This window comes from Alosa alosa, chromosome 9 (genome assembly GCF_017589495.1).
Source record: "Alosa alosa isolate M-15738 ecotype Scorff River chromosome 9, AALO_Geno_1.1, whole genome shotgun sequence".
Classification (NCBI taxonomy): domain Eukaryota; kingdom Metazoa; phylum Chordata; class Actinopteri; order Clupeiformes; family Clupeidae; genus Alosa; species Alosa alosa.
The window spans coordinates 7,393,330-7,420,829 of record NC_063197.1 but is presented as its reverse complement, the minus strand read 5'-3'; the positions used below and the strand labels follow the sequence as shown (position 1 = coordinate 7,420,829).

Below are 27,500 nucleotides of genomic sequence, written 5' to 3'. Positions count from 1 at the left end.
CCTTCATCTCATTTCCCATTTGCGCTGATGATGAGGCCGGCTAGCCGATGGGGTATCCGTCCATGCTGGCTGATTAGCACCAGTAAGCTGCTTGCTATTTCATTTCTGCAGTGTCTGCGCCTGGTTAAGAGCCCATCAAAGACACGCTCGACATGAAGGGACGCTGCGGCGCATGTGTTAAACGAAGCCAAGCTAGCCAACTTGCAGCCCGCCAGAATAGGGTTATGTCGGGTTGTACTGTAGATTTAGGAGTGGATACTGCAACTGAGTTGCGACAGTTCTCTCCGTGAATGCAGTGAATTTGGTGGACAGATTTGAAAACAAAAGAAACAAAATGTTTTGATGCTTTTAAAGGGAATTGTAGTTGCAAATGGATCAGACATTGAACACGGTGTGCTGGAAGTGTGTGTATAAGCAACAAGTTCAATATAGGATCAATGAGATGGGGGCCGCCCCCTGTTTAAGCAGACTCGTGCTGAAGACGAAGGGAGAGCGAGGAAGAGTGAGGAAACACCCTTGTGCCCTCCACTCCCACTTCTAAAGACTTTCTGTTCTCCAGCGAGACCAGAGAGAGATAAAGAGAAGGAGGAAGAGTGAGGAAGAGGAGTATCAGAGGAAACCCCCCCACCCAAATCTCACCTGCTGGACAGCAAGATTAGAGATGCAGCCGTCACAAATAAACAAAGATAAAACAACATTAAGAACAGCAGCAATCATAACAATTAGTCGAATGATATGGAAATGATGCAGGCTGGAGAATAGAAAGGTGTGTATGTGTGCATGTGTGTGTGTGTGTGTGTGTGTGTGTGTGTGTGTGTGTGTGTGTGTGTGTGTGTGTGTGTGTGTGTGTGTGTGTGCAGGGAAGGTTGGCTGGGTTGGATGGGTTGGTACTTGCCTCTGTGCGTGTGTGTGTGTGTGTGTGTGTGTGCGTGTGTGTGTGTATGTTTGCGTGTGTATGCCTGAGGACGGGGCTGAAAGTAGGCTGGCAACAGATGTGCGGGGCAGTAGAGAGTAATTGAAATGCCAGTAGCAATGGTCTTATCTCCACGCTACAGGAGCCCACTGCCCGTCTGAACATCAGTTAAATGTCATTTTACCTAAGTCTGAATCAGGCCCTGCTACAATCCCCCGCTCCTCTCCTCTGACAGAGAGAGAGAGAGAGAGAGTGGGATAGGAAGAGAGAGAGAGAGCAGAGAGAGAGAGGGGGATAGGAAGAGAGAGAGAAAGAGAGATGGGGAGGTGAAGGTAGAAAAGAGGGGAATGTAATAAGATTTCAGCAGCACACTGTTAACTTTCACCACCTGGACTTAGCTGGTAATTTGATATGGTCCATCAATAGGAGTCATTTGCTGCTGTGGTGATATTATTTCCCCTCCTTTATTTATATATTTAGTATTCTCTCTCTCTCTCTCTCTCTCTCTCTCTCTGTCTCTCTCTCTCTCCCACCACACCCCTCCCTCATTTCTTTTCCCCTCTCTACCTGATCCTAATCAAAAATCCAGAAGAACAGAAAAAAAAAAGACAGAGTAGAGGGGGTGTTGAGGGGCGATGGTGGCGGTGCTGGCTGTGGGTGGGTGGGTGTGTTTCTGGACCGGTACTAGGGCCCTGTGTGCAGGTTTTCTGGGAAAGCACGAGCATGAGCGTGGGGGCTGGCGGGCAAGCGAGCGCCAAACTGGCTCACCGGCTAGCCGTCCGCTCCAGCATTCTCATCTGTTTGGCCTCCTGTCTCTCCAGGCGCCCGTGCATTCTTATCTGCCCACAGATATGTATATTCCAGCAGGGATTTATTTTTATCTGTTCGCCGCAGCATGTTGTTTTTTCCTGCTCTCCCTCTCTCTCTCTCTCTCTCTCTCTCTCTCTGTCTCTCTCCTTACCTGTGCCGTGCTGCATGCTGGTGAATCAGATTAATGGTGCAGGCGTGTTGGAAACAGGCTCTGCTTTGCTGAGGAATGTGCATTTCACTGGAAGCTCATCAAGTGGGGGGGGGGGCGATTCCCTTTTATTTTCTCTCCTCTGCCTTTCCTCCAGCTCCTTTTTGTCCCTCGTTTGTTCCCGTAGCCCTTGGTGTCTCCTTTTAAGTGTGCCTCCAATCAGACTCCCTCTCCTCACACTATCTGTAAGCATCAGGTTATCAGAAGATGTTTTAACTCTGATGGAGTTATCTCTTGTAGAGTCCCCTGACTCTGTCCTTCTGATGTTATTTTGTGCCACTGAATGTACTCTGCCTGCTGATTGACAAGTCTTTGGAAATAACCAAAAGTTCCCACAAATTTCTATTCTGTGGCAAACTGTCATCAAACTGACATGACCGTTACTTATCTTTGAACATCCAGTTATTTTCCTTCTGCAGCAACGTTAAATGGAGTCAGAAGTTCCTGTTTGGTGTGAGAGCTCAATGCTAAATACTGCTGCGTTTGTTTTGCAGAGGGTGATCTTCAACATTGTGAACTTCAGCAAGACCAAGAGCCTGTACAGAGATGGCATGTCTCCTGTGGTGAAGTCAACAAGTCGGCCAAAATGGTACGTCCCCTTATCACAGAGTCTACTTGGGACAGCTTCAATGTTTTCGAACGCAATCTGTGTGACAGCACACACATGCAGACACATTACAGTCCACCAGTAGACAAAACCAGCAGTAATTCAAAGCATCTATAGGGGCCATCGTAGCACCATCACAACAATATCAGGAAACGGAAACCTTCTATGGCACATTAGGGGAAACACATCACTATAACAAATATATAGCGCTCAGAGTCTATGTATAGCATCAATATTCTAAAGGCATCCTCAAACCAAAGCATGAAATCCCTGCATCCTATGAAGCTCTTTCTTTACGCTCTTTTCACATTTCAGAGTTTATTTTTATTATTATTATTATTATTATTATTATTTTTTTTTTTTATTTTTTATTTTTTTTTTTAACGTTGAAGTTGAACTTGTGTGTAGACCCTTCACCATGCATGGATGTGTTTTTCAAGGTATTTATAAGCGCCCACCGCTGTCTTTTGTTATGTTCCTCTGCCATGAAAACATACTGTTTGATGTTGCGCATGAGCGGCCGGTCTTGCCAGTGAAATGTTTGTTACCATGACGATGATTGCCCAGAATGGGGGGCAGTGATGCTGGCGCTGATTAGCGGATTGTGTGCAATTATTAGCCAGCCCAGTGGAGGTGTGCATGTGTGTGTGTGGGTGTGTGTGTGTGTGTGTGTGTCTGTCTGAGAGAGAGAGAGAGAGAGAGAGAGAGAAATGGAAGGATGGGAGATGATCTTAGGTGGGAGAACCCCCCTCTCTCTCACGCAGTCTCGCCTCCACAAGGTTGTGTTTAGAACGCCTTTGGAGCATCGTAATGAAGAACCCAAATGCAGAGACAGAGGAACTTGAAAGGAGCACTCAGTCTGCTAAAAATATTCCTTTCTCTGACTGGCTCCCACCTCCCAAAGCCCAGCCCACACTTCTAATGTCTACATTTGGCACATTGATTTAAGATAAAGATCAAGTCAGGGCTTTGATGTGTGCTTTCACTTGTACGTTGCGTATGATCTGCACAGTTCACTGCAGGATTACACACTGTCCCATTTGGCAAGAGATTTCCTTCTATGTGTGTGTGAGTGTATATGCGTTTGTGTTAGAGAGTGTGTGTTTTGCATGTACGTTCCCACAAAGCGTGGACGCCTGAAAAGGTTCATAACCTCTTTGGATCTGTGATAACTTTGTGAAAGTTGGAAACGGCACTACCCCCCCATTCACTCACTTATACACACACACACACACACACTCCACCCGTTCCCACCTATCACAGCCAATCAGTGTGAGGCGTGAGGATCCGAGTGCTGGAGCGTCCAGGGGCATTTGCATGAGAGCCGTCGGCTGGCGCGGTGACGGCTGTCGGGAGTAATGGGCAGAGACCGCCTGAGACAGGGGTGGTGCCGCCTCCGCGGCACCGCATCCTCCACCTGCCTGCCTGCGTGCGTGTGTGTGTGTGTGTGTGTGTGTGTGTGTGTGTGTGTGTGTGTGTGTGTGTGTGTGTGTGCGGACGGATGGACAGACACACACACACATTTTAGATACTTTATTCAATTCCACATTACAAGTAAATTTTCATTAGGAATCAAATGTGTTGAATGATCAAACAGATTAAACCATATCAGCACATTGTTATGTATGACAATACAATCTCAGGGGTACAGAAAACATCTCCTTTTCCAAATAAACATGCTTCCTATAATGGCTGAAATTGAACAGTACTTTACCAACTGTTTGGCTCTTGTTTTCAATAGCCCCTCAATACAAAGTTCCTCGGTCACCAGCCTGTGTACATGCCCTAGACTACCAAACACCAGCACAATAAGCTGGCATCTGTAGCCAAGGTTTTCAATGGTAGATATTAATGATTGACATTTTACAGTCTTAGAAAGGTAAGAGTCCTCCATAAACAGATCAAATGCACATGCTACTTTAAATAGCTTAACTGTTCTTGACACTGTTCACACACACACACACACACAGACACACACACACACGGCGGTCGGGTTAGGCAATGTGGCGGCAGCAGCAACGGCAGTAACAGCAGCATCAGCGGCGGCGGTGGCGACGGAGGGTGGCGGCTGTTCATAGGCGGCAGAGCACAGCCGTCCGACGGGAGCGCTGACATCTGTCACGAGTCGATCAAGGGCAGCCATCACAAACGGATGGCATCTGCCGCGGCGGGCAGGGCACTGTGGAGCTGCTGACGGCTGCAGGCTCTCCGCCACAGCCTAATGGGAGCAGACAATTAGGTGTGGAATCCTGCCCCACCACCGCCCCGCGCCTGACGCCACACACACACACACACACACACACACACACACACCCGCCTGCCTGTCCCACACTTCTGTGACATTTCCATCTTTGTTTTTCACTGTTTTATGTCTCTCGCTGCTTTAAAAGAGCAGTAATTGTTCTTTTCTCTCTCCTGGGATTGGATTTTCTGTGCTGTTGAAATCATTGTGTTTATTCTTGGCGGGGATATTTTATTTGAGTATTTAACAGTCAAGATTCATTGGTAACACTTTATAATAACTACACACAATTCATCATTTATTAAGCCTTTGTTACTTATTAGTTAATGGTTTGTTCTTGTTCATACATAAATTATCATCAGTAAAGCATTTGTTCACACAATTATAAATTGTTTGTTCATAGTAAATAAGCCTATCCAAATCCAAATCCCATTTTCTTACTATAAACCAGTTGCAAACTATTACAAAATGCTTTGTTCATCATTTGTAAAGCATTGTTCCTATGTTAATTCTAATAAATAAAGTATTTGTACACACAGTTATAAATGGTTTGTTCATAGTAAATAAGCCTATATCTAAAATATGTTTATGAATTATTGTTAATACTTAATAAATTATGCAATATACACATGCACTAATGATTAGTTAGGGTGAGGATACGTATTTTATAAACCATTTCCTAATACTATAATTCATGATTAACTCAGGGGTTACAAGTGGTTAGTTAATGATATTTTGTGAGCTTATCTAAAGTGAGGACTTTCTATGCCTTGCAACACATTTTCAAATGAGTTGTAAAGATTACATTCACATTCATTCATTTAGCAGACAAGCGACGTACACATGTCAATTAAATTGAAGGCCATTGACATAACAGTGAAAGCCAGGAATCGAACCCCCAACTTTTCAGGCTACTGCATGCTAGTCCAGCTCCTTATCCACTACACTACCTTGGCCCAGACAGAAACCCCTACAACTATGCAAGAACTACACACTGTTATTAAACATCTGTAAACTATTTTTAAATGCTGTATTCTTCATTTGTAAAGCATTATTCCTACATTGATTATCATCTGTAAATCATGTTTACACACAGTTAAAAATGGTTTGTTCATAGTAAACACGCATATCTATATTATATTTTTGAATTGACTGTTGTAATACCACTGGGCAGAGGTAGTGTAGTGGATAGGGAGCCAGGTTAACATGCAGTAACCCATAAAGTTGGGGGTTCAAACCCCGGCGTCCACCAATGTGGCCTTGCCCTTTAATGTTAGGACTTGCAGGCAAGGACCCAAATGCAGACCAGAAACTTGCGTAGTTCAGTTTTAATGTTGCAGCCAGACAGCAACAGAGCAAAGCACAAGAGATACAGTCCAAACACGAAAAGTTCCAAAAAGGGCAAAGCACAAAAGATCCAGGAAGAGTATCCAAAACACAGGCAAAAACAGGCAGAGTATTCACAGAAGACCAGAAATACAGCTCTGGCAGACACAGCATTATCCTCACCAAAATCAGTTACAACCAGACAAAGAACAGAAAATAAACTGAGGTGGGATTCAGGCCACAACAAAGGCACATGGCATCAAAACATAAGATTGTCCGACAATACACAACCAGTCCAGCAGGGCGGCCAGAGTCCCTCAGAACTAAGTACTGACATTTAATTTCATTGACATGTGTAAGTCGCTTTGGGTGAACGTGTCGGCTAAATTAATAAATGCAAGTGTAAACTGTATAACTCATTTGTAAATGTGTTGCAAGGCATAAAACGTCCTCACTTTAGATGAGCTCACAAAATATCATTAACTAACCATTTGTAACTCCTGAGTTAATTTTTTAAAAAGTTAATATTAAAAGTTAATATTAATTATAGTATTAGGAAGTGGTTTATAAAAGATGTATCCTCACCCTAACTAATCATTAGTGCGTGTATGTAACAACTGTTAAATAATGGAAATATTACTTAATCAAAAACATATTATTGCATCATTTATTAAGTATTAACAATAATGTATAAACATATTTAAGATATAGGCTTATTTACTATGAACAAACTATTTATAACTGTGTGAACAAATGCTTTACTGATGACAAATAAGAAATTACTGATGATGAACAAACCATTAACTAATAAGTAACAAAGGCTTAATAAATGATGAATTGTGTGTAGTTATTATAAAGTGTTACCGATTCATTCAGGGATTTCATGATGGTAGTTGAAGACTTTCTAAACCTGAAAAATATTATGTTTTGTATAATAAAGTAAATGTAAAAAAAAAAAGTATTTGATTCCCTTGCATACCTTTTAGTATTATATGTGAGTGTGTGGAATTTAAGTGTTAATCACAACAGTTGAGGCCTGAACATGAGTGAGAGCTGGGGTCATTAGAGGGCCCAGAGTGTCCAGAGGTGTGAGAGTTAAGATGGCCGCCGCGCTGGGTCCCTGTTGAGTTCATGTTGAAAAGCAGAGTAGCTCTCTCTCTCTCTCTCTCTCTCTCTCTCTCTCTCTCTCTCTCTCTCTCTCTCTGCTGTTTTCTGCAATTATAGAGGTGTGAAAAATTGCTAAACTCCCTCCACCACTACCTCACCACTCACACACACACACACACACACACACACACACACATGCGCACATGCACACACCATATGCGTGATTGCTGTGCATGAGGGGGAAAAAAGTGTGTGTCCTTTATTAAATTGTGTGTGAAACAGTAAGTGAACTCCGGTCAAAATGAATATTGCCAGCCAGGAGGAAACTAATGTGGTCATGAACTACCTTAGCAGGGAGGATAAACAATTATTAAGTGTCGTCGGGAGACTAGAAGTTGGTCTCCTGCTTCTCTGCTGCAGGTTTACACGCCGGCAGAGGGTTTGTGTCCCTGTCAGTGCGCAGTACACTGCTACCACCTCATCTCATATCCTGCTAATTCATTTTACCACTCTGCTTTTATTTCAATTTACATATTAGTCATCATTCCAGAATAGATTTTGGCTCCTTTGCACCGTAAGCCCATGTAAGTGCTGATGTTATCCGAAGGAAATTACATTACGTCACCGCTCATCGCTAATGCGCTCTGTCGTTGATTATTCTACCTGGAAATTGAACCTGAGGCTTTGGAGTTGCCGATGCCTAGGTTTACCAAAGGCACTGCGATTTCCGCTGGTGTTTCAGATCAAACGCGCAACCTTTAGCACTGTCAACGTAAATGATCGGTGTGCACACACCTTGCCTTAATTTACACCTTTGTTTTTGATGTTTGTTTTTATTTTAAAGCCTTCAAGGGAATAAGGAATATAAGACTTATCCATCAGATCGGCCATGTAAGCCTAGAAACAGAACAAACAGGGATCCTGTGGCCAGACCCGGAGAGGAACGCCAGCTCTTGTGAAGTTTGTAAGATTTCCTTTTCAGGGTTCACGGCCCCTCAGGAGTGCTGGCGTACCTGGTCTAATCTAGCGTGAAATACAATCCTCATCTCCTTTTAGAAGCTGCTTTTAATCTGCATACAGGGGGACGGAACAATCTAATCAGTCCTGCCCAGCCAGGACCAGACTCTCTCTGTGTGCATGTGTGTGTGTGTGTGTGTGTGTGTGTGTGTGTGTGTGTGTGTGTGTGTGTGTGTGTGTGTGGGGATGGTGGGGATGGCAATGGTCCCTCTATTTTTCTGCTCCCGTTCTGCTGCCTTCCATCAGCGGTACAAAGCGAAGCGATGGCTGGAAACTAGTAATCTCTCTTTGACAAGCATAGATATGGAATAAATAAAGCAAATGGCAGTCAGCTTTGACTGTCTGATCCTTCCCCTGTATGCACGATGGGAGAAAGAGAAGGAGAATGACAGCGAGAGAGAGAGAGAGAGAGAGAGAGAGAAAGAAAAAGTAAGAAGAAGGGTCAGGGCTGAGGGGGTGGAAGAGGCTTGGGGGTGGGGGCAAGCAGGGCTGTGCAGGGGGTGAGAATAGATTGCTTTTGCTGTATTTATCAGTAGAAAAGTCACTTTTAGCCCAGAAGTTGAAACCTTTATCTCTATCTACAGAAAGCCATTCTTCCTCGGGGCGCCGGCGAGGCGTTTGAGACTGGGGGCCAGGCTCAGCTCCCCCGATGAGGGACAGCAATCAGATTAAAGCCCAGTGCCAAGTGCAGCGCTCTCGCACCGCTCCAGCAGCCCACAGTCATTAGGGGAGATAGACCGCTGTGTTTACTGCCCCTTACTGGAAGCCAGGTGGGGACAGGCGATGGACGGTGAGGTCGGGCTGTGCGGGGAGTGGGGTGTGTGGGGGTGGGCGACATAACTATTGGACTGGATTTCACGACACATTTTGATATGGCGTATTGGGATCCCATCTATATCAAATTGAAACACACACACACACACACACACACACACACAAGGAGATGGATGGAGTGGTGGTGTGTGGCTGTTATTTGTGAAGGGCATCAGGATTCTTTTTTCCCTCTAAAATCTGATTGGAGAAGTCCACTGCCTCTCTAATGGACTTAGGTCACCTCTGAAGGCTGAGATAGCTCAGTGACCGTGGGTCTGCCTGTGTGCGTATGAATATATGTGTGATGTGCTCGTGCGCCCAGTTATAAGGACGTGTGGAGGAAATCCAGAAGCAAATCCCAGAGCCTTTGAATTCATCTCGTCTGCTTGTAGACAGCATCAGGAACATTCTCCAGGTTTCTCCAATTCTCTTGATCTTCCTCCATCCTCTATCACCTGATCTCCTCCAATCTTCTCTCTTGAGCCTGGAGCTCTCCATCATCAGGATTCAGTGCCCTGCTCTCCACTCCCTTGATCTCCTGTACCATCCACAACTTCTTGATCTCCTCCAAACTTCAGTCCATTAGTCTTTAGTCTTCAGTCTGCTGATCTTCTCTAGTCTTCATGCCCAGTTTCTACTTCTTCATTTTCCTGATCACCTTTTTTTTATTTAATCTTAATCTTCAGATCTTTTCTCCTATACAGTTTTCTTTTTTAAGGTTTTAGTCCCTTTTCATTCATCAGTCTGCCCCCTGAGCTCATATACAGTCTTCAGCCTCAGTCTTCCAGTCTAATTAACACTTTAGATGGGTCGTTTTGTTAGGTGGTAAGGCCTGATTGTGAGCAGAATTTCAGTTTCAGTTTTGTCTTAGTAACTCCACTCTTAGTCTGTCTTCCACTCTTGATGTCCTCCAACAGCATACAGCAAGGTTTAAGGTGAGAGGAGCCTCTGTATCATTTCGATATCTGCTCTGAGCAAACACATGGACCTGAATTCTGTTTTATTTGGGTTTGATATCTTTTCCGTTTGTCAGTTTGCTCTCGTGTGTATTTTGTCAGTTTCGTTGTTTGCTCTGCTGTGCGTTTATCTGTTTTGTTCACTGGTGTATTTCTCCGTTTAGCTCCTTTGTGTGTTTGTCTGTTTTTGTTTGATTCGTTCGCTGAAGGTGGCGACCTTCCGGACCAGGAGACAAACCCGCGGGGGCCTCTCGTGTCGGGCCTATTTGTTAAACTGATCGAGCGAAGAATTACTAATCGTCGCCCTCTCTCCGAAGCAAATTAAAAAGTCAGTGTGCGTGATGGCGCGGCGGCTGCTGGCATCCAGGTTTAGCGGGCCGGCTTTGCCGAGCGGTGGAGTCAACAGATGCTGTGGGGAGCTCCCTGGTTCATGAGAGAGGAAGGAGAGTAATGAGTCTTTCAGTACATCTCTCTGTCTCACCCGAGCAGCACTGCACATTTTAGGCATGGTGACAGCCACAATTAGCAGCCAATTATTATGGCGCAGGAACCAAATTATACATATTGATGCATAGAGAGTTTTTATAAAGTTTGCTTTGCATGATTTATTTTTTGTGTTTTTGCTATTTTTTGCTTTTAAAGCTAAGTATTTTTGTGATGCTTCCTAAAGCCATTTCTCTCTCTCTCTCTCTCTCTTTCCTGGCGAGATATGGGAGATAGAATTTTTCCGTCACATCCCCTTTGGGAGCGGAGGAGTTGGAGCTTATCCCTAAAGGCAAAGCAAATAGATAACAACCCCCAGGGAAACACACTGCCTGACTGCCGCAAACACACAGCAGCGAGCAGCCGACTCACAGACACGCCCGGCCCACATCTGGCGTGAGTGCGCTTCCTTAGAACACAGCAAGTGGTTGCCTAAAAAATAGAGAGAGAGAGAGTAAAAACTCCAGTTAGGGAAAAGCTAACCTTGAACAAGGGTATGTTTCATAAGGAGAGTAGAAGAAAAAAAAATCTGTCAAATGCTCCAGCAGCAGCAGTGCTTCTTGGAGTCAGTCTAGCAATTCTTGCTTTTTTTTTACCCACGCCTGCTACCAAATCCTTCCTGTAAATGTCTGATGCAACAAAATAGTGAAATTCTATTTGGAGATGTCTGTGGCGCCGTCAGAGCCCATGCTAGCCGTAATTGCTCTGTCAGTCACGACAGGTCCTGCTGCTTCCCGACTTGTTAAGCTCAGGTAATGGGGGTGGAGGTATGCCCCCCTCCATCACCACCAGCACCAGCCGTCCCTTAGGACAGTGCTCTGTTTGCCGCCGCCAGCGCACACACAACACCCGAGTCTCTACTCCAGCACGGTTCCTCGGCAGGCTCGCTAGAACCCAGCTGAATGCAGAGCAGCATCCATGCAGATGGAACCTAATTAAGCTGCACACTGGTGCCGAGGATGGGGGGCTCTCTCTGGAAACTAGTCATTTCGTGCAGGAGTCCTCCATATGCCGTATGCAGAGCTTATAGTGTCCATAAATGCCAACATGCTTTCAATCATGTATGTTTTTAATGAACTGAAGTCTTCAAGTCTAAATGAATATATTCTCAGTTTAGTTATTTGGTTGTCAAATAGTTCACGCCATCCTGTGTGATTGGAAAAAAAGAAAAAAAAAACTTTTGCAAAGACATAATATTACCAGCCCATGATGTGCTATTGCAGTGAAGATAGACCACAGCTTAGCCTTCCTCCTGCTCAACTGTTGTCATTAGACCATTAAAACCTCACAAACCCACACACACAGACATACACACACTCACAGCCGCAGACCTGAGTGACCTGTCACTACGCCACAGGCAAACCTGAGCTGAGCTGTACCCCGCTGTGTCCATGCCAGCAGCTAACCTCACCCACTGCACTGTTTGATCAGGAGTGAGCTGTGCCTCACCTGGGGAAAGGTTACCCAGGTGGACCTGGCTTATATCTCCAAAAAGTTATCATTCTACTGTATTTCCTAAGATATGTTTAAGGTTTGATTTGATTAAGATGATATACTGTAGTAAGATCTTTTAACTCAGTTTTTGTACAGTTACATAAAGAAGAGATACACACACACACACGTCATTCCCACTAGTTGTCAAATATAAACCCAAATGACATTAGCTGCCAAGTCATTCTTGAGGAATTGTGTCGCTTGAAATACACAGACCAAGACGTGCATCCAATGTCATTTAGTCAGAATATCTCCACACTCTCTGACCTTTCATCCAGAGCAATTAGCCAGCAGGCCTGTGTTTGTGGCTTACACTCCCCACGTTTATATGTGGCAGTGAGGGGCCTGTAAAAAAAGCAGGGTTTGTGAGTGGACAAGGCAGGCCAGCGGGGAGTAGTCTATTTATTTTACTGCTGCTGCAGTAATACCTCTGAATGGACTGAGATCAACCTCAGTGCCCTCTCCTTCCACCTCATTATAGACAGCCATTATGAGCTGGTGCATACTCAGGCTCTTTCCGGAGCTGTGTGACCAATGGGAGCACCTCCGGCCCAGAGCCGGGCCACCCCCAGCTCTCTTGCGGCAGGCGTAGTCAGCCTCTGTGCTCTGTTGTTCCCAGACAACAACAGCAGACACAAAGGCAGAATGGGGAAAGAGCTGATGCTCTACTCCTCTCCGCTCCTCTCCGCTCCGCTGTGCTTCGTGCGGCTGACATATAACTCTGTTTGGCAGACGGAAGCGCTCTCTGTATCTCACGCCCTCCAAAAGACACTTAGGCGGAGTGCTGTGGACCGACAGGGCAGTGAGTTTGAAGGATGCTCATTCAATTTAGAGAATGCCTCTGCAGACATTGAGTGGGGTTTGGGAGGAGGCGGTGGGTGGGCCCCTTGGCACAGAGAGCCTGAAAGTCTCTACAGAAATTTGGTAATGGCTGGCATTGGCCTGTGATTACAGCAGGGTGGGGTGGGGGGGCCCTTCAGGTTGAAATGGAAAAAGCACCGGTGGTCTGGGAGGAATGCATTAGCCTGATTATCTCCATATCCTTATTGCCACACAGTCTTGCCGCTCCGTCTACAAACCACTCTTCAATAAACTCCATGCCCTCGTGTAAGCACTGACTGGAGCCTAGGAGGGGATGGACTGGAGGCCTGATGCAGAGGCACATCTCTGGACTGCAGGGTTTGTGGCGTAATGAGACTGGACACTCTTTGCCTTTACCAGGGCTCCCACGTTTACTCTGCTAGTGTTCGAGAGAGATGCTTCACTATCTACCAATGAATTTGTCTCACTGGAATGCAGGGAATAGTTGTCATGTCTGGTCAGGATCCATGGCACGTCTAGTGAAGACACAGAGAGCAGATTTGTTGTTTTGTGTTTGTTTTGGTTAAGGCAGCAGTTGCCAAACAGTGTTTGAAGCTATTTCCACACTCCCCCTACACATCCAGCAGAGAATGGAAAGTCCTACTGGGAGAGTGCTTCTGTGTGGAAGGAGACGTGCTAGAAGGTCTGTGCAGGAGTTTGTTTAACTGCCGTGCAGAGACTATTGGCTGTGTGTTGTCTGAATCAGAAGATATGAAACACCGTAGTGTGGGAGGAAAAGGTAGAGATAGTGATGGCTTTTGGCTTGGGGAGGGAAGCTGTGCTGTTCAGTGTTGGTTTCTCACTTTCTCCTACTGTGTGTGTGTGTGTGTGTGTGTGAGAGTGTGTGAGAGAGGAAGAGCGAGGGGAGGGGTAACAAGCAGCAGGCTGAGTTCCTGTTAAGGGCCTTCTGTTCCCCCACTGAGTCCTGCCGCTCCAGTCCAAACAGGGGTCCAGCGCTGGGCCTCAACCCTGCAGCTAAGCCCCCCATGGCCAGCCCAGCATCACACAGCAGCCGGGCCTCCAGGGAGATCGCCCCATGAAAGCAGAGAAGGAACAAGGAAAGCAAAAGATCAGGCTTGCCCCTACTGCACTCACCCCCACACCGCTCTCTCTTTTAGCCCACCCTCTCTATTCCTGTCATCTCCCCTCCTCCTCTCCTCTTCTATCATGTCCTCTCTATTCCTGTCATCTCCCTCTTCTCTTCTCCTGTCCTCTTTTCTCCTCTCCTCTCTTATCCTATCCTGTCCTCTCTATTTCTGCCATCTCCCGCCCTCCTCTCTTCTCCTGTCCTATGCTTTCTCTATTCCTGTCATCTCCACTCCTCTCTTCTCCTTTTCTCTTTTCTTCTCGCTTCTCCTTTCCTCTTCCCTCCCCTGCTTTTCCCTTTCTCTTCCCTTCTATCTCCTCTCCTCTCTCTTCCCTCTCTTCTCCTAATTTCTCTTCTCCTCTTGTTTCTCTTCTCTTCCCATGTTCTCTTCCCATGTTCTCTCCTCTCCTCTTGTCTGTTGATTCCCTTGTTCCTGAAGTGGTGCCATGTTTAGAGACAGGAGCCGCTCTCTCTCTCCGAGTAGAGTAGCTTTGCCTCCCGTCCTTCCTCCAGGCTGGATCAGCAGTTAGGCTCTGTGGGGCTGAGCTTTAGCCAGCAGGCGCAGAAGAGCCGTGGAGCCCAGGACTGTTCCTCTGCCTTCCGGCTCCTCCTCGCGTGTAGAAGACATCTTCCAAACACATCAAGCTGATGAAGCAGTTGGACAAGTCACTGTGTGGCATGCTTTTAATAATAGGCGCTTTAATTGTCTACAAATGAAGAGTGATGTCAAATAGCTAATAGCTTGTACTAATTAATAGGGGAATTGAATGCTTGTTAATTAAGGGCAAACAGGACAAGGAGCGGCTCTGGTAATTTGAGCAATAAAGCCCGGCCTAATGAGTCATTTCCAAACAGACGTGATTCATAAAAAACGTGAAGGCCCTGCCACTTTGGTATCCCACCCCAACACCAAGCCCCCTGCCATTCCTCATCTAGCTTTAGAACACACACACACACACACACACACACACACACACACACACACACACACACACTCTTTTTCCGATCACCTCCCCCGTTCCAAACACCAGTCTCATTCCCATTTTTCTAAAGCATAAATCTAAAGTTATAAATTGTTGTCTTACATAACATAGTGTATAACTCTTTGAAACTGTGTCGCGTCAGTGCCCCATGCCACATTTGTTCTGAATGAGATTGAGCACTTTAGACTAACAATGAAGAATGGCGGTCTTGGTAATATCTCAGACTTGTAGAAAGCCATTGGCGGAGTGGGTTACCTCTCTTGTAGGTGAAAAAGGAGCATGTTCTTGTGAAAAAAAAGTCATTTTCTGAAAGCATTTCCCCTTGAAAGAGACCTGAATGCGATCTTTTATATACAGTTAATTCCTTCGATTTTGGACCTTGATAGTATTCCAGTCTGTAATTGATATTCGCTGGTTTTCTTCTATTAACATCGGACCTTTCATTTGACATTTCACAGGAGTGCTGAAGAAATGTGTGCTTCTCAGCACCCACACCGGCGGGTGATAAGAGATAAGAGCTTGCGTCGCCCAATGACGCGCGAGCATAGCCCGGGCTCCGTCGACATCAGCCGTAATCGTGTTTCACAAGTCCGCACGCAAGAACACGGGAGGGGGATGAGAAAGCAAGGAATCCATTTGGACGTGACAAATATTGGAGGTCATTAGCGGGTTCTAAAATATGAAGCGGCAGGCTGCGTGGTGGGGCGATTCATTCCTGAGCGACCTGCTCGAAGCCGACTCTGGGCCTTTGTGAGAAAGTAATTACCGAATTATATTTATTAGATGAAAACCGCACCACACCTCGTTTCCCAGTCCTGGTTTCATCCAAGAGGATTCATTCACATGTGTATCACATTTGCAAGAAAAGAAAATGTGACGGAAGACAGAGAGAGAAAAAGGAGGGAGAGAGAGAGAGAATATAGGTAGAACGAGAGTGATAGAACAGGAGAGTAAAAAGTGGAAGAGAGTAAATGAGAGGAAAGAGAGTGAGTTGGAGAATGAGAGACAGGAAGCAAACGATAGATAATGAGAAAGAGAATGAGGGAATGTGAAAGAGAGAGAGAGAAAATGAGAGATAGAGCAAGGGAGAGAGAGAGTGAAAGAGAGAGTGTGAACAAGGGACAGAAAGAGGACGAGGGAGTGGGGGCTTCAATCTGAATAATCTGTGGAGCGCTGTTGTTCAGACGAGACCATTAGCATTCACGGGCAGACCAAGTAAAAGAGGATTATTCCAGAAATAATGGGAAGAACATGTAACAAATAGATTAATAGCCTTCAATATAGTCTGTGTGTGTGTGTGTGTGTGTGTGTGTGTGTGTGTGTGTGTGTGTGTGTGTGTGTGTGTGTGTGTGTGTGAGCGAGAGAGAAAGAGTTTGCGTCTGTGTGTGTGTACGTGTGTGTGTGTGAGAGAGAGTTTGTGTGTGTGTGTGTGTGTGTGTGTGTGTACATGCTGTCTGAGTACAAGTCTCACAATGAAACACAGATAGAGAGAAGGAAGGGAAGAGAGAGCCAGAGGTGAAAAGAAGAGAATAGTAGAGAGAGAGGGGTTATCTCCCTCCTTCTCCCCATCTCTCTCTCTCTCTCTCTCTCTCTCTCTCCATCTCTCTCTCCCCATTCAGGGCCGTAAAATGACTTACCTGGACAGTTTTATGTTTGCTGGGAGTGGAATTAAAAGTGATCTCATTTGCCGGGTTGCTGCTGCTGGGCTGCACGTGCCTCGGTGGGGGCCTCCTGCTCCAGCTCCTGCTCCTGCTCCTGCTCCTGCTCCTGCTCCTGCTCCTGCTCCTGCTCGCAGCTTCATCTAAATGCTTTTGTCAGGGGAGATGTGCGAGATTGCAGCCGGCCAGCCTACAAATTGGTTGTGTCATCTTGTAATGAACTATGCGAGCAATGCTGTCTCTCCAGCCAACAGTCCCATGATTACTGTAAGTCAGTTCGCCCATTTAGCACAACCCCCTCCCCCACCCCCCTCCCAGCCTGCCTCCGCCACCTCCACACCTGCACCGCCCCCCCGCCCCCTCATGAACCTGTTATGCTCTCAGCTACTTATTCCTTGCAGGGTAATCTATTGAGTAGCACATTATGTGAAATGGAGTCTGTCACTGAAATTCACAAGCCATGTTATGTACATTTTTGGGAGTTTTGGACAGCAGTAGGATGGTAAGGTGTCTGTGCCCAGACAGAAGGAGTGCCAGTCTGTGTCTCTGATGCCTGGTGGTGCCTACAGCAGCAGTAGGAGTGGTGCGGTGACCTTTGACCCTTGGACATGGAGACGAGGAGTATCTCAGTGATTGCACGAAGTACCCTCACCACTAACTCACAGCTTCCATGAGCACACTCACACAGTCGCAATCGCCACCGTATCTGCATACCTCTCTCTTCTCTTTCTCTTTCCCTCTCTCTCTCCCCCTCTCTTTCTCTTAGCAGAAGAGCCAGAGTGTCTCTCCACGGTCTGGAGAAGAGAGGGAAAGAGTGAGAGCGTAGCGAATTCCAACAGCTCCGCTAAGTCAACAGCCTAGTGCCTGAAGCCGCGCGCCGCTGATACGCCACTGTGTATCAGTGCACGGCAGGCCCGCCAACCATTTTCCTTTCGTTTGAAGACGGCTCCTTGAAGAAATCCTCCTTGTCCTAATTGCATTCTCGCTCCCTCTCTGTCTCCATCTCGCTCTCTCTCTCTCTCTCTCTCTCTCTCTCTCCTGCTCTCTCTGTCTCTCTGCTCCATCGTTCTCTCACTCACTCCTTTTCTCCTTCCCCACTTTATGTCCTCTCATCCATCTCTTTTTCTCTCTCTCCCTCGCTTCTCCTGTGCCATCATCTACCAGAGTGTCCCTCTTCAGATGGCAGGCCATTGCTTTGGCCCGTGCTCTTCAATCCTAATTAACTGTCATTGTTGAGAGCTTTCGGGGTCACCGCCAATCTATTTGATCAGGGCTCTCAAACAGCGTGATATGTAATCAATAGTTTTTATATAGCCTTCCTCCCCTCTGCCTGGGCCTGTGTCTGTGTGTGTGTGTGTGTGTGTGTGTGTGTGTGTGTGTGTGTGTGTGTGTGTGCCCCCGCCTCACTCATGTGTTGTTTACCATTTTGTATTTAAATGGATCTTGTGGTGCTGCTTGGGTGCTTCGTGGTGTGTGAGATGAGAGGGAGCAAACTGAGTGTGAAGAATTGCAGAATTGGACTGTCTGAAAAATCTGGGCCGCGAATTAATTAATGTAACCCAGAGAAAAAGAATCAGATTCCACTCTCCTGAAATTGTGCTGATTTATTTTAGCTTGGTGTCGGTTTCGCACTAGATAATGCCTTTTTACTTTCTCTTTCTGTCTGTCTCTATCTTTCTCTCTTTTTTTGTTTTTCCTCTCTCTCCCTTTCCCCCTTTCTTTATATCTCTCCATCTCTCTTTCCCTCTCCCCCTTTCTTTATATCTCTCCATCTCTCTCTCCCTTTCCCCCTTTCTTTATATCTCTCCATCCTTCTTTCCCTCTCCCTCTTCACAGCCTGTTCATTTTTGTTCTTTGGGTTGTTTGTCATATGAGCAGGACCCCGTCTTTTGAGATTACCCAGAAACCACATAATCTCTGTTGTCCCTGCTAACACTGTGTTTTACGGTAAATTAGGCTATTTTATTATGTGAATTGGTAAGAAAAAAAAGCCCTGCTTTTAACACCATCACATGCGTCAGTTTAGAAGAACTTTACTTGTCAGACAAGGAGAGGGTGTAATTGATCCGACTATTTCATTGGAGGGAATTCCATCCATTTTCCAAACAGCATTCCCGAGGCACAGGGTTGAAATGCAGGCCGCGGTCCGGGCTCTGCCCCTTTATAATTCAGGGGTAAGTGGGAAGGCAGTTAGTCCTTTGGAGCGCTTTGTGAAAGATTGTAGGACAACAGAGCAGATTATTATGGATCGTAGGAAATGGCTAATCTGAATATAGATTGGTCCCATCTGGCTTGGGTTGGCAACACTGATCTGTAATTCAGTAAGCAACCAAGCATCTGGCCACAGTAATGAAATGGAAAAGGCAGAGGAGTGGATGAGAGGGGGAATTTGTCAGCATTTTGCCCAGGAAGGGTGGAGGTGGGGGATTATGGGGTGTTTGTTTGAAGCATGGTTCCCCCTGTACGCGTGCTGGGAATATAAAAGGGGGCATCAGTCTGAGCAACATCACTCTAACAACAATGGCCACTCACTGGCCTCTGTGGAGTGGAAGCAGGCGGAGGAGGGTTGCGACATCTCACGCATCAGCCTGTCTCCTCACCTCAAGCACAGCGGCAGAGCTACTCCAGCACGAGAACTCGCAGTCGGAGACTCTCTCCGCTTGCTATCACAGTCCTTCAAAACACTAAAACACAAGTGCAGTGGCTCGGAAGAAGCGTCTTGATTGGACATGGATCTGTGTGTGTGTGTGTGTGTGTGTGTGTGTGTGTGTGTGTGTGCGTCCGTATATGTGCTGTGTTTGAAAATATGCTGCGTTCCTCTCGTTGTGTTGTTTTGGTCCGTGATGATGTGTGTCATATTAAAATGCCTGGATATAAAAAGCTTGAAGTGTCCCTGATGTTGAAAAGAGGAAGTGGCCATGTGGCGAGAGTGCGAGCGGCTAGCGCCAGCTTTCATCTCCGACCACCCCGCTGTCTCATGTTACTCGGAGGCAAAGTCACCGACGCTCTCCCACTGGCTCCGCAGCCGTCTGCCAAAATAAAACATTATTACAGTATCTGCCAGCGTTTGCTCAGAAGCGAATAAGTATTAAATTTGGGTGACCCCCATCTTGGTGCTGGATTGGATTGGGAATGGAAGGATGCTGGCTCCTCTTAAAGTGTATTATTGTATGCCGTTTATTTTCTCTCAGATTTCCCCGCGGACGGGAAATGAACAAGCAATCCTTTTCCTTTTTATTACTGTCGCTTTGTTTTGGCCCACCCAACTAAATTGCCTTGATTCCGGAGGACAGAAGTTGCACTCTCTCCAACACTTGAAGAGGGGAACGCGACCGCGGGCTCGTGCCTCTACCTGCCAGACAGTCATCAGAGAGACAGTTTGCCAGCTAGAACACACCAGGCTTCAGTCTCAAGCAGAGGCCTACACTATAATCTCTTATTAAAACCACTAGTACATTTATGAACAAACTCATTTATGCCTATATATATATATCTTATATATGTTTTTAGAGTTAAAAATAGATAATTATATATAAAAGCTTTCACATGTCTGAAGACTTTAGGCACAGAAATGTCCCTTCCTTCACCTGTGTTTCCTGGTTAGCTGCTACAGAAGCTCCTGCTGCACTGGCCTGGCTTGTTTCCCCGCAGTTTCTGCGTCCTCCAAGGCTTCCAGTCAATTCATATCTCTCTAATGGATGTGCAAGAATGTGTCATTAGCTCAAGATTGCCGAATCATTTCGCTTTTTAGTCCGTGTTTATTTCGGCTGGAAGTGATCTCCAGATCCCCACAACACGCATTCATTGGCTAATGCCTGACAGCAGCGCTCACAATGCCAAGGCGCTGTGTGAGGGAGCGTCCTTCACCCTCCCGCAGACTTCGTCGTGCGTAATTATAACTTCCAACGCTAATTAAAGAGGCGTGGGGGAAGGCCTGATTCCATAATTCATACAACAATGCCGGCCAATTTTCACATGTTGATTTGGCACCATCAATTCCCGGACGATGATATGTATGACATCTCGCAATCAGACGCATCCTAGATGTTATTTGTTTTTGTTTGTCTGTTTGTTTTTCCTTATCTGACACCCATGTATGCTCACAGATTTTATGGCTGAGATATTTTCCTTTAGCAGTCTAGCTCTATTATTATTTCATTTTATCTCCCAAAGCCAGCTCATAGCACATGCCTACAACAGCTGGGAGAGAGATATGTTCAGATCCGGCAGTTCTGACCTCACAAACAGCAGCTTATGCTGTTGTGTCTCACATGCAAAGAGGAGGGATGAAATAATGAAAGATGTGAAGATGGCTGACTTGCAATAACATGATGGAGATGAAAAAGTAATGTGTTACAGACTAGTTACAATAAAAGAAGCCCCTTCATACATTCTCTCTCTCTCTCTCACTTTCTTTATCTCTCACACGCTTACTTTCTTTCTCTGTCTCTCTCTCTTTCTTTCTATCTTTGTCTTTCAAACACTTTTTTCTAAAGAACACACTTTTTTTTTCTAAAGAACATTGTCCGACAATTCTATTAAGACCCTAAATTGTTCAGTGAATTTGGAGCGAGCCCATTCAATCAGCGTGTTGGTTGTAAGATGGGCCCGTTGTGCTGGGTCTGAGCGCCTTTGGTGGTGTGGCTGCGGATGGGCTCCTGGAGAGTGTGTTTGAGCTGGGGGGCCAGGGGTCTTCGGCAGGCCTCCACCACACCCGGGACCCCCGACGGCTCTTCTAATGATGTGTCTCTCCCACAACGCTCAGGCACAGTGTGTGGCCAATTGCCTTCTGTGCTGTCGACTATTCGCCACTCACCATCAGGCTTCTCCTTCATCATGCACACACACACACACACACACACACACACACACACATGCATACACACACACACACACACACACACACACACACACACACACACACACACACACACACACACACACACACACACATGCATACACACACACACACACATGCATACACACATGCAAACACACACACACATATGCATACAAACACACACACTCATGCACAGACCCACATACACCCATGCACTCTTACACAGTTACACGCACACACACATACACACACACACACATATGCATACACACACACATGCATACACACGTGCAAACACACACACACACACACACACACACACACACACACACACACACACACACACACACCCACCCACACACAATCTGGTGCCAGCCGTCATCTCCAGACTGTTCAGACGAGCATCAGGAAGCCCATCCTGCTTGGTCCATCATGGCTCCCTGTTTATTTCATTATCTTCCTCGCTTTGCCCATCTAAGCACACTCTTCCACCACGCGTGCCAATCTAACGCCCTGGCACAGCAAGCCGTCAGTGTTGCACTTAATCTTGTTCTCCAATAGCCATTGGAAGTGGAGCCTGTTATGGAGGGCTGATAGCTCGACTGGCGCCTCTGAAGATCCGTCTGTATATTTAGTGGTGAGCGATGCCCCATTAAGCCCCACTTCAACCCATTAAGTATTGTTTTTGGGGGGATTATTTGCACTGACTCTTCTATGTAGGTATCTGTTACATGACCTGAGAGCCCTCTCCCTTTCCCCCCTGTTACACTGACTCACAATCAATATAAATATCAGTCAATATGGCCTGCATCCATTTCATCCCCCCAGCAGCACACAAACAGGCCTCTCACCAGTAGGAGTCTTGCTGGTTCTCCATCTAAACACAGCCTGCACTGCTCAACATGCTAATTGCGTTGCTAACTGTTTCCCCTCTCCCAGTGTTCAGTTGTTTGGACACTGTTGTTAGGGCAGCGGAGTAGCAGCTAGCTTAAATCTTTTCCAGCGGTGCTGTTTTGACATTGCTGATGTTGTGTGTAAAGGTCACTCCTGGTGTGTGTGCCTCGGAGACCGCTGCGGGCGCTGTGATTGGTTGGATCAGAAGCTGACAGGCCTGGAGGTGGCTGACTGCTGTAGTGTAGCTAGTGGGCTGGGGACCGAGGGAGGGAGAGAAGATGAGAGAGAGAGATAGAGAGAGAAGGAGTGGAGGAGGGGGAAGAAGATGAGAGATAGAGAGAGGAGGACGGGGAGAGAGAGGAAGAGGAGATTGAGAGGAAGAGAGAGAGAGAGAGGGGAGGAGGAGGAGGACAGGTCATGTTGAGCACGTTGGAGGGGCTCTCCTTCCCCTGTGCCCTGATGACACAGGAAATCAAATCTTCACCACTCTGGAGCTAGAGTAATGTTGGAGGTGTTGGCATGTGCTCTCTCTCTTTCTCTCTCTCTCTTTCTTTCTGTCCCCTTTGTTCCCACTTATTTCTCTCTCTCCCTCTCATTCTCTGACTTTCTATCAACCTACCTTTGCTCTCTCTCTCTCTCTCTCTCTCTCTCTCTCTCTCTCTCTCTCTCTCTCTCTCTCACACACACACACACACACATGCATACACACACACACACACACACACACACACACACACACACACACACACACACACACATGCACACACACACACACATGCATACACACACACACACATGCATACACACATGCAAACACACACACACATATGCATACAAACACACACACTCATGCACAGACCCACATACACCCATGCACTCTTACACAGTTACACGCACACACATACACACACACACATATGCATACACACACACATGCATACACACATGCAAACACACACACACACACACACACACACACACACACACACACACACACACACCCACACACAATCTGGTGCCAGCCGTCATCTCCAGACTGTTCAGGCGAGCATCAGGAAGCCCATCCTGCTTGGTCCATCATGGCTCCCTGTTTATTTCATTATCTTCCTCGCTTTGCCCATCTAAGCACACTCTTCCACCACGCGTGCCAATCTAACGCTTCAAGTACAAAGTAAGCCACAGTGTTGCACTTAATCTTGTTCTCCAATAGCCATTGGAAGTGGAGCCTGTTATGGAGGGCTGATAGCTCGACTGGCGCCTCTGAAGATCCGTCTGCCTCGGACTAGTGGTGGCGATGCCATTAAGCCCCACCTCAACCCACATTAAGTATTGTTTTTGGGGGATTATTTTGCACTGACTCTTCTATGTAGGTATCTGTTACATGATCTTGAGAGCTCCCTCTCCTCCCTTCTCTGTTACACTGGACTCCTCACAAACGTAATTACAACAGCACCGGGGTCAACATGGCCTGCATCCATTTCCCCATCCCCCCAGCAGCACACAACAGGCCTCACCAGTAGGAGTCTTGCTGGTTCTCCATCTAAACACAGCCTGCACTGCTCAACACACTATGCCATAACTGTTTCCCTCTCCCAGTGTTCAGTTGTTGACACTGCTGTTAGGGCAGCCGAGTAGCAGCTAGCTTAAATCTTTCCCAGGGTGCTGTTTTTGACATTGCTGATGTTGTGTGTAAAGGTCACCCCTGGTGTGTGTGCCCCTCGAGACTGCCAAGTGGCCAGGATTGGTTGGATCAGAAGCCGACAGGCCTGAGGTGGCTGGACTGCTGTAGTGTAGCTAGTGGGCTGGGGACCGAGGGAGGGAGGAGAAGATGAGAGAGATAGAGAGAGAGAAGGAGTGGGAGGAGGGGGAAGAAGAGAGAGATAGAGAGGTGAGGACGGGAGAGAGGAAGAGGAGATTGAGAGGAAGAGAGAGAGAGAGAGGGGGAGAGGAGGAGGACAGGTCATGCTGAGCACGCTGGGAGGGGTTTTCCTTCCCCCGCCCCTGATGACACAGGAAATCAAATCTTCACCACCTGGAGCCAGAGTAATGTTGAGGTGTTGGCATGTGCTTCTTCTCTCTTTCTGTCCCTCCCCTTTGTTCCCAATTCTTATTTCTCTCATTCCCCCTCCCCTTGACTTTCTATCAACCTACCTTTTGCTCCTCTCTTTCTTTCTCTCTCTCTCTCTCTCTCTCTCTCTCTCTCTCTCTCTCTCTCTTCCTCTCCCTGCTGATGCGTTTATCATCAACAGTTGCGTCTCCAGGAGAGCTGGAACGGACTTCAGAGGTCCAGACAGTGGGAGGCGGGGTCGCCAAGAGCTGCATGTCACTCGTTATCAGCATTCCAGAGGAGCTTCATGGTCACACACTCATTATGCATCTGTGTGTGTGTGTATGTGTGTGTGTGTGTGTGTGTGTGTGTGTGTGTTCAGGGGGTGGAGAAGCGAGTGTAAGCTAGCCGTGCTGCTGTGTTTCCTCTTACAGAATTGGCCCGGCGGGAGAAGTTGTTGACAAGAACAAATTGACCATTACATGGGCGAGGTTTAACTCACTTAAGTAAAGCTGCCTTACAATCAAAGCAGGGGAAAAGTGAGCTGTGCTACTCTATGGATGGTGCAGATGTGCTCCAGCAACCCTGCACAATGCCCAGTGCATACCAATCACTGTTCCGTCAGGACCAGTTAAATGGTTAACTGCTAAATACCTCTTATATGCCACTTTGGTTTGGAAGATGTGCTTACTAGAGGGGATACGCTGTGGCAAAACAATAACATATCTACTGAACTGGGCACTGGAAAACAAGAACCACAGGGTCCATTGGATCAAGTCCTGCCACAACTAAGATAATAAAACATCAAAAAATGCATTCAGCTAATATATTGTTTAGGACGGCAGCCAACCAAAGATACCAAAGTAATTGGCAGCTATAATGTATATAAAATAGTATCTCTCTTTTGGCCATGCCTCTTACCACAGCAATGATATTAGTAGTGTATATGCTTTCACTCTATAGGAGATAGACATGACAAGGGATACTGATGAGGATCTTAAAGGTAGGACATGGCTATTCCATGTCCAGTTTATAGAACACACTGATCATTACCTTACCTACATTCTCTATAAATGCATTTCTTCACACTGGCCAGATATCAAAAGTGTTATTTTACCAGTGTTATTGTTCCAGTGTTATTTTACCAGTGTTATTTTTCATGATCATACATGATCTTTACTGCTAACAGCTTGCCAAACAGCAATGTGCCAGTATTTTACCCATGTCAGGACACTGTTGTTCATAGCCATACTGTAGATTCAAAGCTCCATCTCTCCAGTCTTTGTGGTCATGGGGGGTAAGCGGAGAATTCGCTTGATGGGTTGGAAAAAAATATGTGCAGCTCTACAGTCAACGACATCATTTATTCATAAAGTACATAATTAGTCTAACTAGGCAAAGCTGTTTGAGTTTGCCATGTTGCATGTTTTCATCCCTGTTGCATAAAGATAGTAGTCCCCTGTTCCCAGTACGAGTCTCTCTCTCCCTCCCTCTCTCTCTCTCTCTCTCTCCCTCCCTCCCTCTCTCTCTCTCTCCCTCCCTCCCTCTCTTTTTGCCCCTCTTCTTGACCAGCTCTCTTTTTGCCCTCCTCTTGATAGCGCTCCTTCGTACTTCTGTGTGACAGCACATTTATCCAAAAGAGCCCCTGTTCTCATCCTCTCTTCTACTCTCCACTGCACACACACACACACACATGCACACACGTGCGCGCACACACACACACTTTAATACAAACACACACACACACACACACACACACACACACACACACACACACACACACTTTAACACAAACACATAAACACACAAACAAACACACACATGCAATCACACACACCCACACACACACCTCCTCTGATGGATGCACTGGCAGCAAGCTACTAACACCCCCACCACCACCACCACCACATCCTCATCCCAACACCCCCACCACCACATCCTCATCCCAACACCCCCCCACCACCATCCTCATCCCACCCCCCCACCACCACATCCTCATCCCAACACCCCCTACATCCTTCCCCAACACACTTGCCTCCTTCTGGCTGTTGCTCCTTGAAGGATGTGTGATGTCATAGCCTGAGGGCATCCTCTTCCCCCTGCAACCCCTGTGCCTGACAGCTCTCTGGCGGGGGCATTACCCGGTCTGGGGGGTGTGTGTGTGTGTGTGTGTGTGGTTGGGGTTCATTTGGGAAGAGGGGAGGGCAGCAGGGAGCTGGGAAACAAGCTGTTTAACTTTAACCGGCCCTCGTTTGTCAAGGGCCCTGTCAGAGCCTACAGACATCGATATATCTCACGGCCAGCCTCGGGGATGCACGGGGCAGCGCTGTGTGAGGATGGAGTGGAGAGGGGCGGAGAGGGGCGGAGAGGGGTGGAGCGGGTGGAGGGCATGGGGCTGCTTTGCCCTTAGGCAGAGAAGAGGTGAGCAGGTCTTCACTCATGCCTGGCACTAGCATACAGCCAAGGGAGGCAGCTCCATACAGCGCAGAACTGATCCACACAGAGTAGAACTGATCCGCACAGCACAGAACTGATCCACACAGAGTAGAACTGATCCGCACAGCACAGAACTGATCCACACAGAGTAGAACTGATCCACACAGAGTAGAACTGATCCACACAGCACAGAACTGATGCACACAATGCACAACAGTACAGCACAGTTTCACACAGCATAGCTCAGAATAGCACAGCACAGCGCAGAACAGTAAAGAACATCACAGCACAGCACATCAGTACAGAATAGCATAGAACAGTACAGCACATCACAGTACAGAATAGCATAGAACAGCACATCACATCACAGTACAGAATAGCATAGAACAGCACATCACAGCACATAGTAGCATAGAACAGCACAGCACATCACAGTACAGAATAGCATAGAACAGCACATCACAGCACTTAGTAGCATAGAACAGCACAGCACAGTACAGAACAGCATAGAACAACACAGCACAGCACTTTTAGTACAAAGAACAGCATAGCACAGTACACAACAGCAGAACACAGAATAGCATAAAACAGCACATCACAGCACATAGTAGCATAGAACAGCACAGCACAGTACAGAACAGCACAGAACAACACAGTACAGAATAGCATAGAACATCACAGCAAATCCCAACACAAGCCCTTTCCTCACCTCACCCTG

General features: G+C 46.7%; 1 protein-coding gene across 1 annotated transcript in view; it reads left to right on the top strand.

The window, feature by feature from the left end:
* agbl4 (AGBL carboxypeptidase 4) overlaps positions 1 to 27,500 on the top strand; it is a 351,628-nt gene that overhangs the window by 120,649 nt on the left and 203,479 nt on the right. Inside the window, exon 4 of the mRNA XM_048251844.1 lies at positions 2,426 to 2,520. Within this exon, the coding sequence (XP_048107801.1) occupies positions 2,426 to 2,520 (95 nt within the window). The remainder of the gene's footprint in view (positions 1 to 2,425; positions 2,521 to 27,500) is intronic.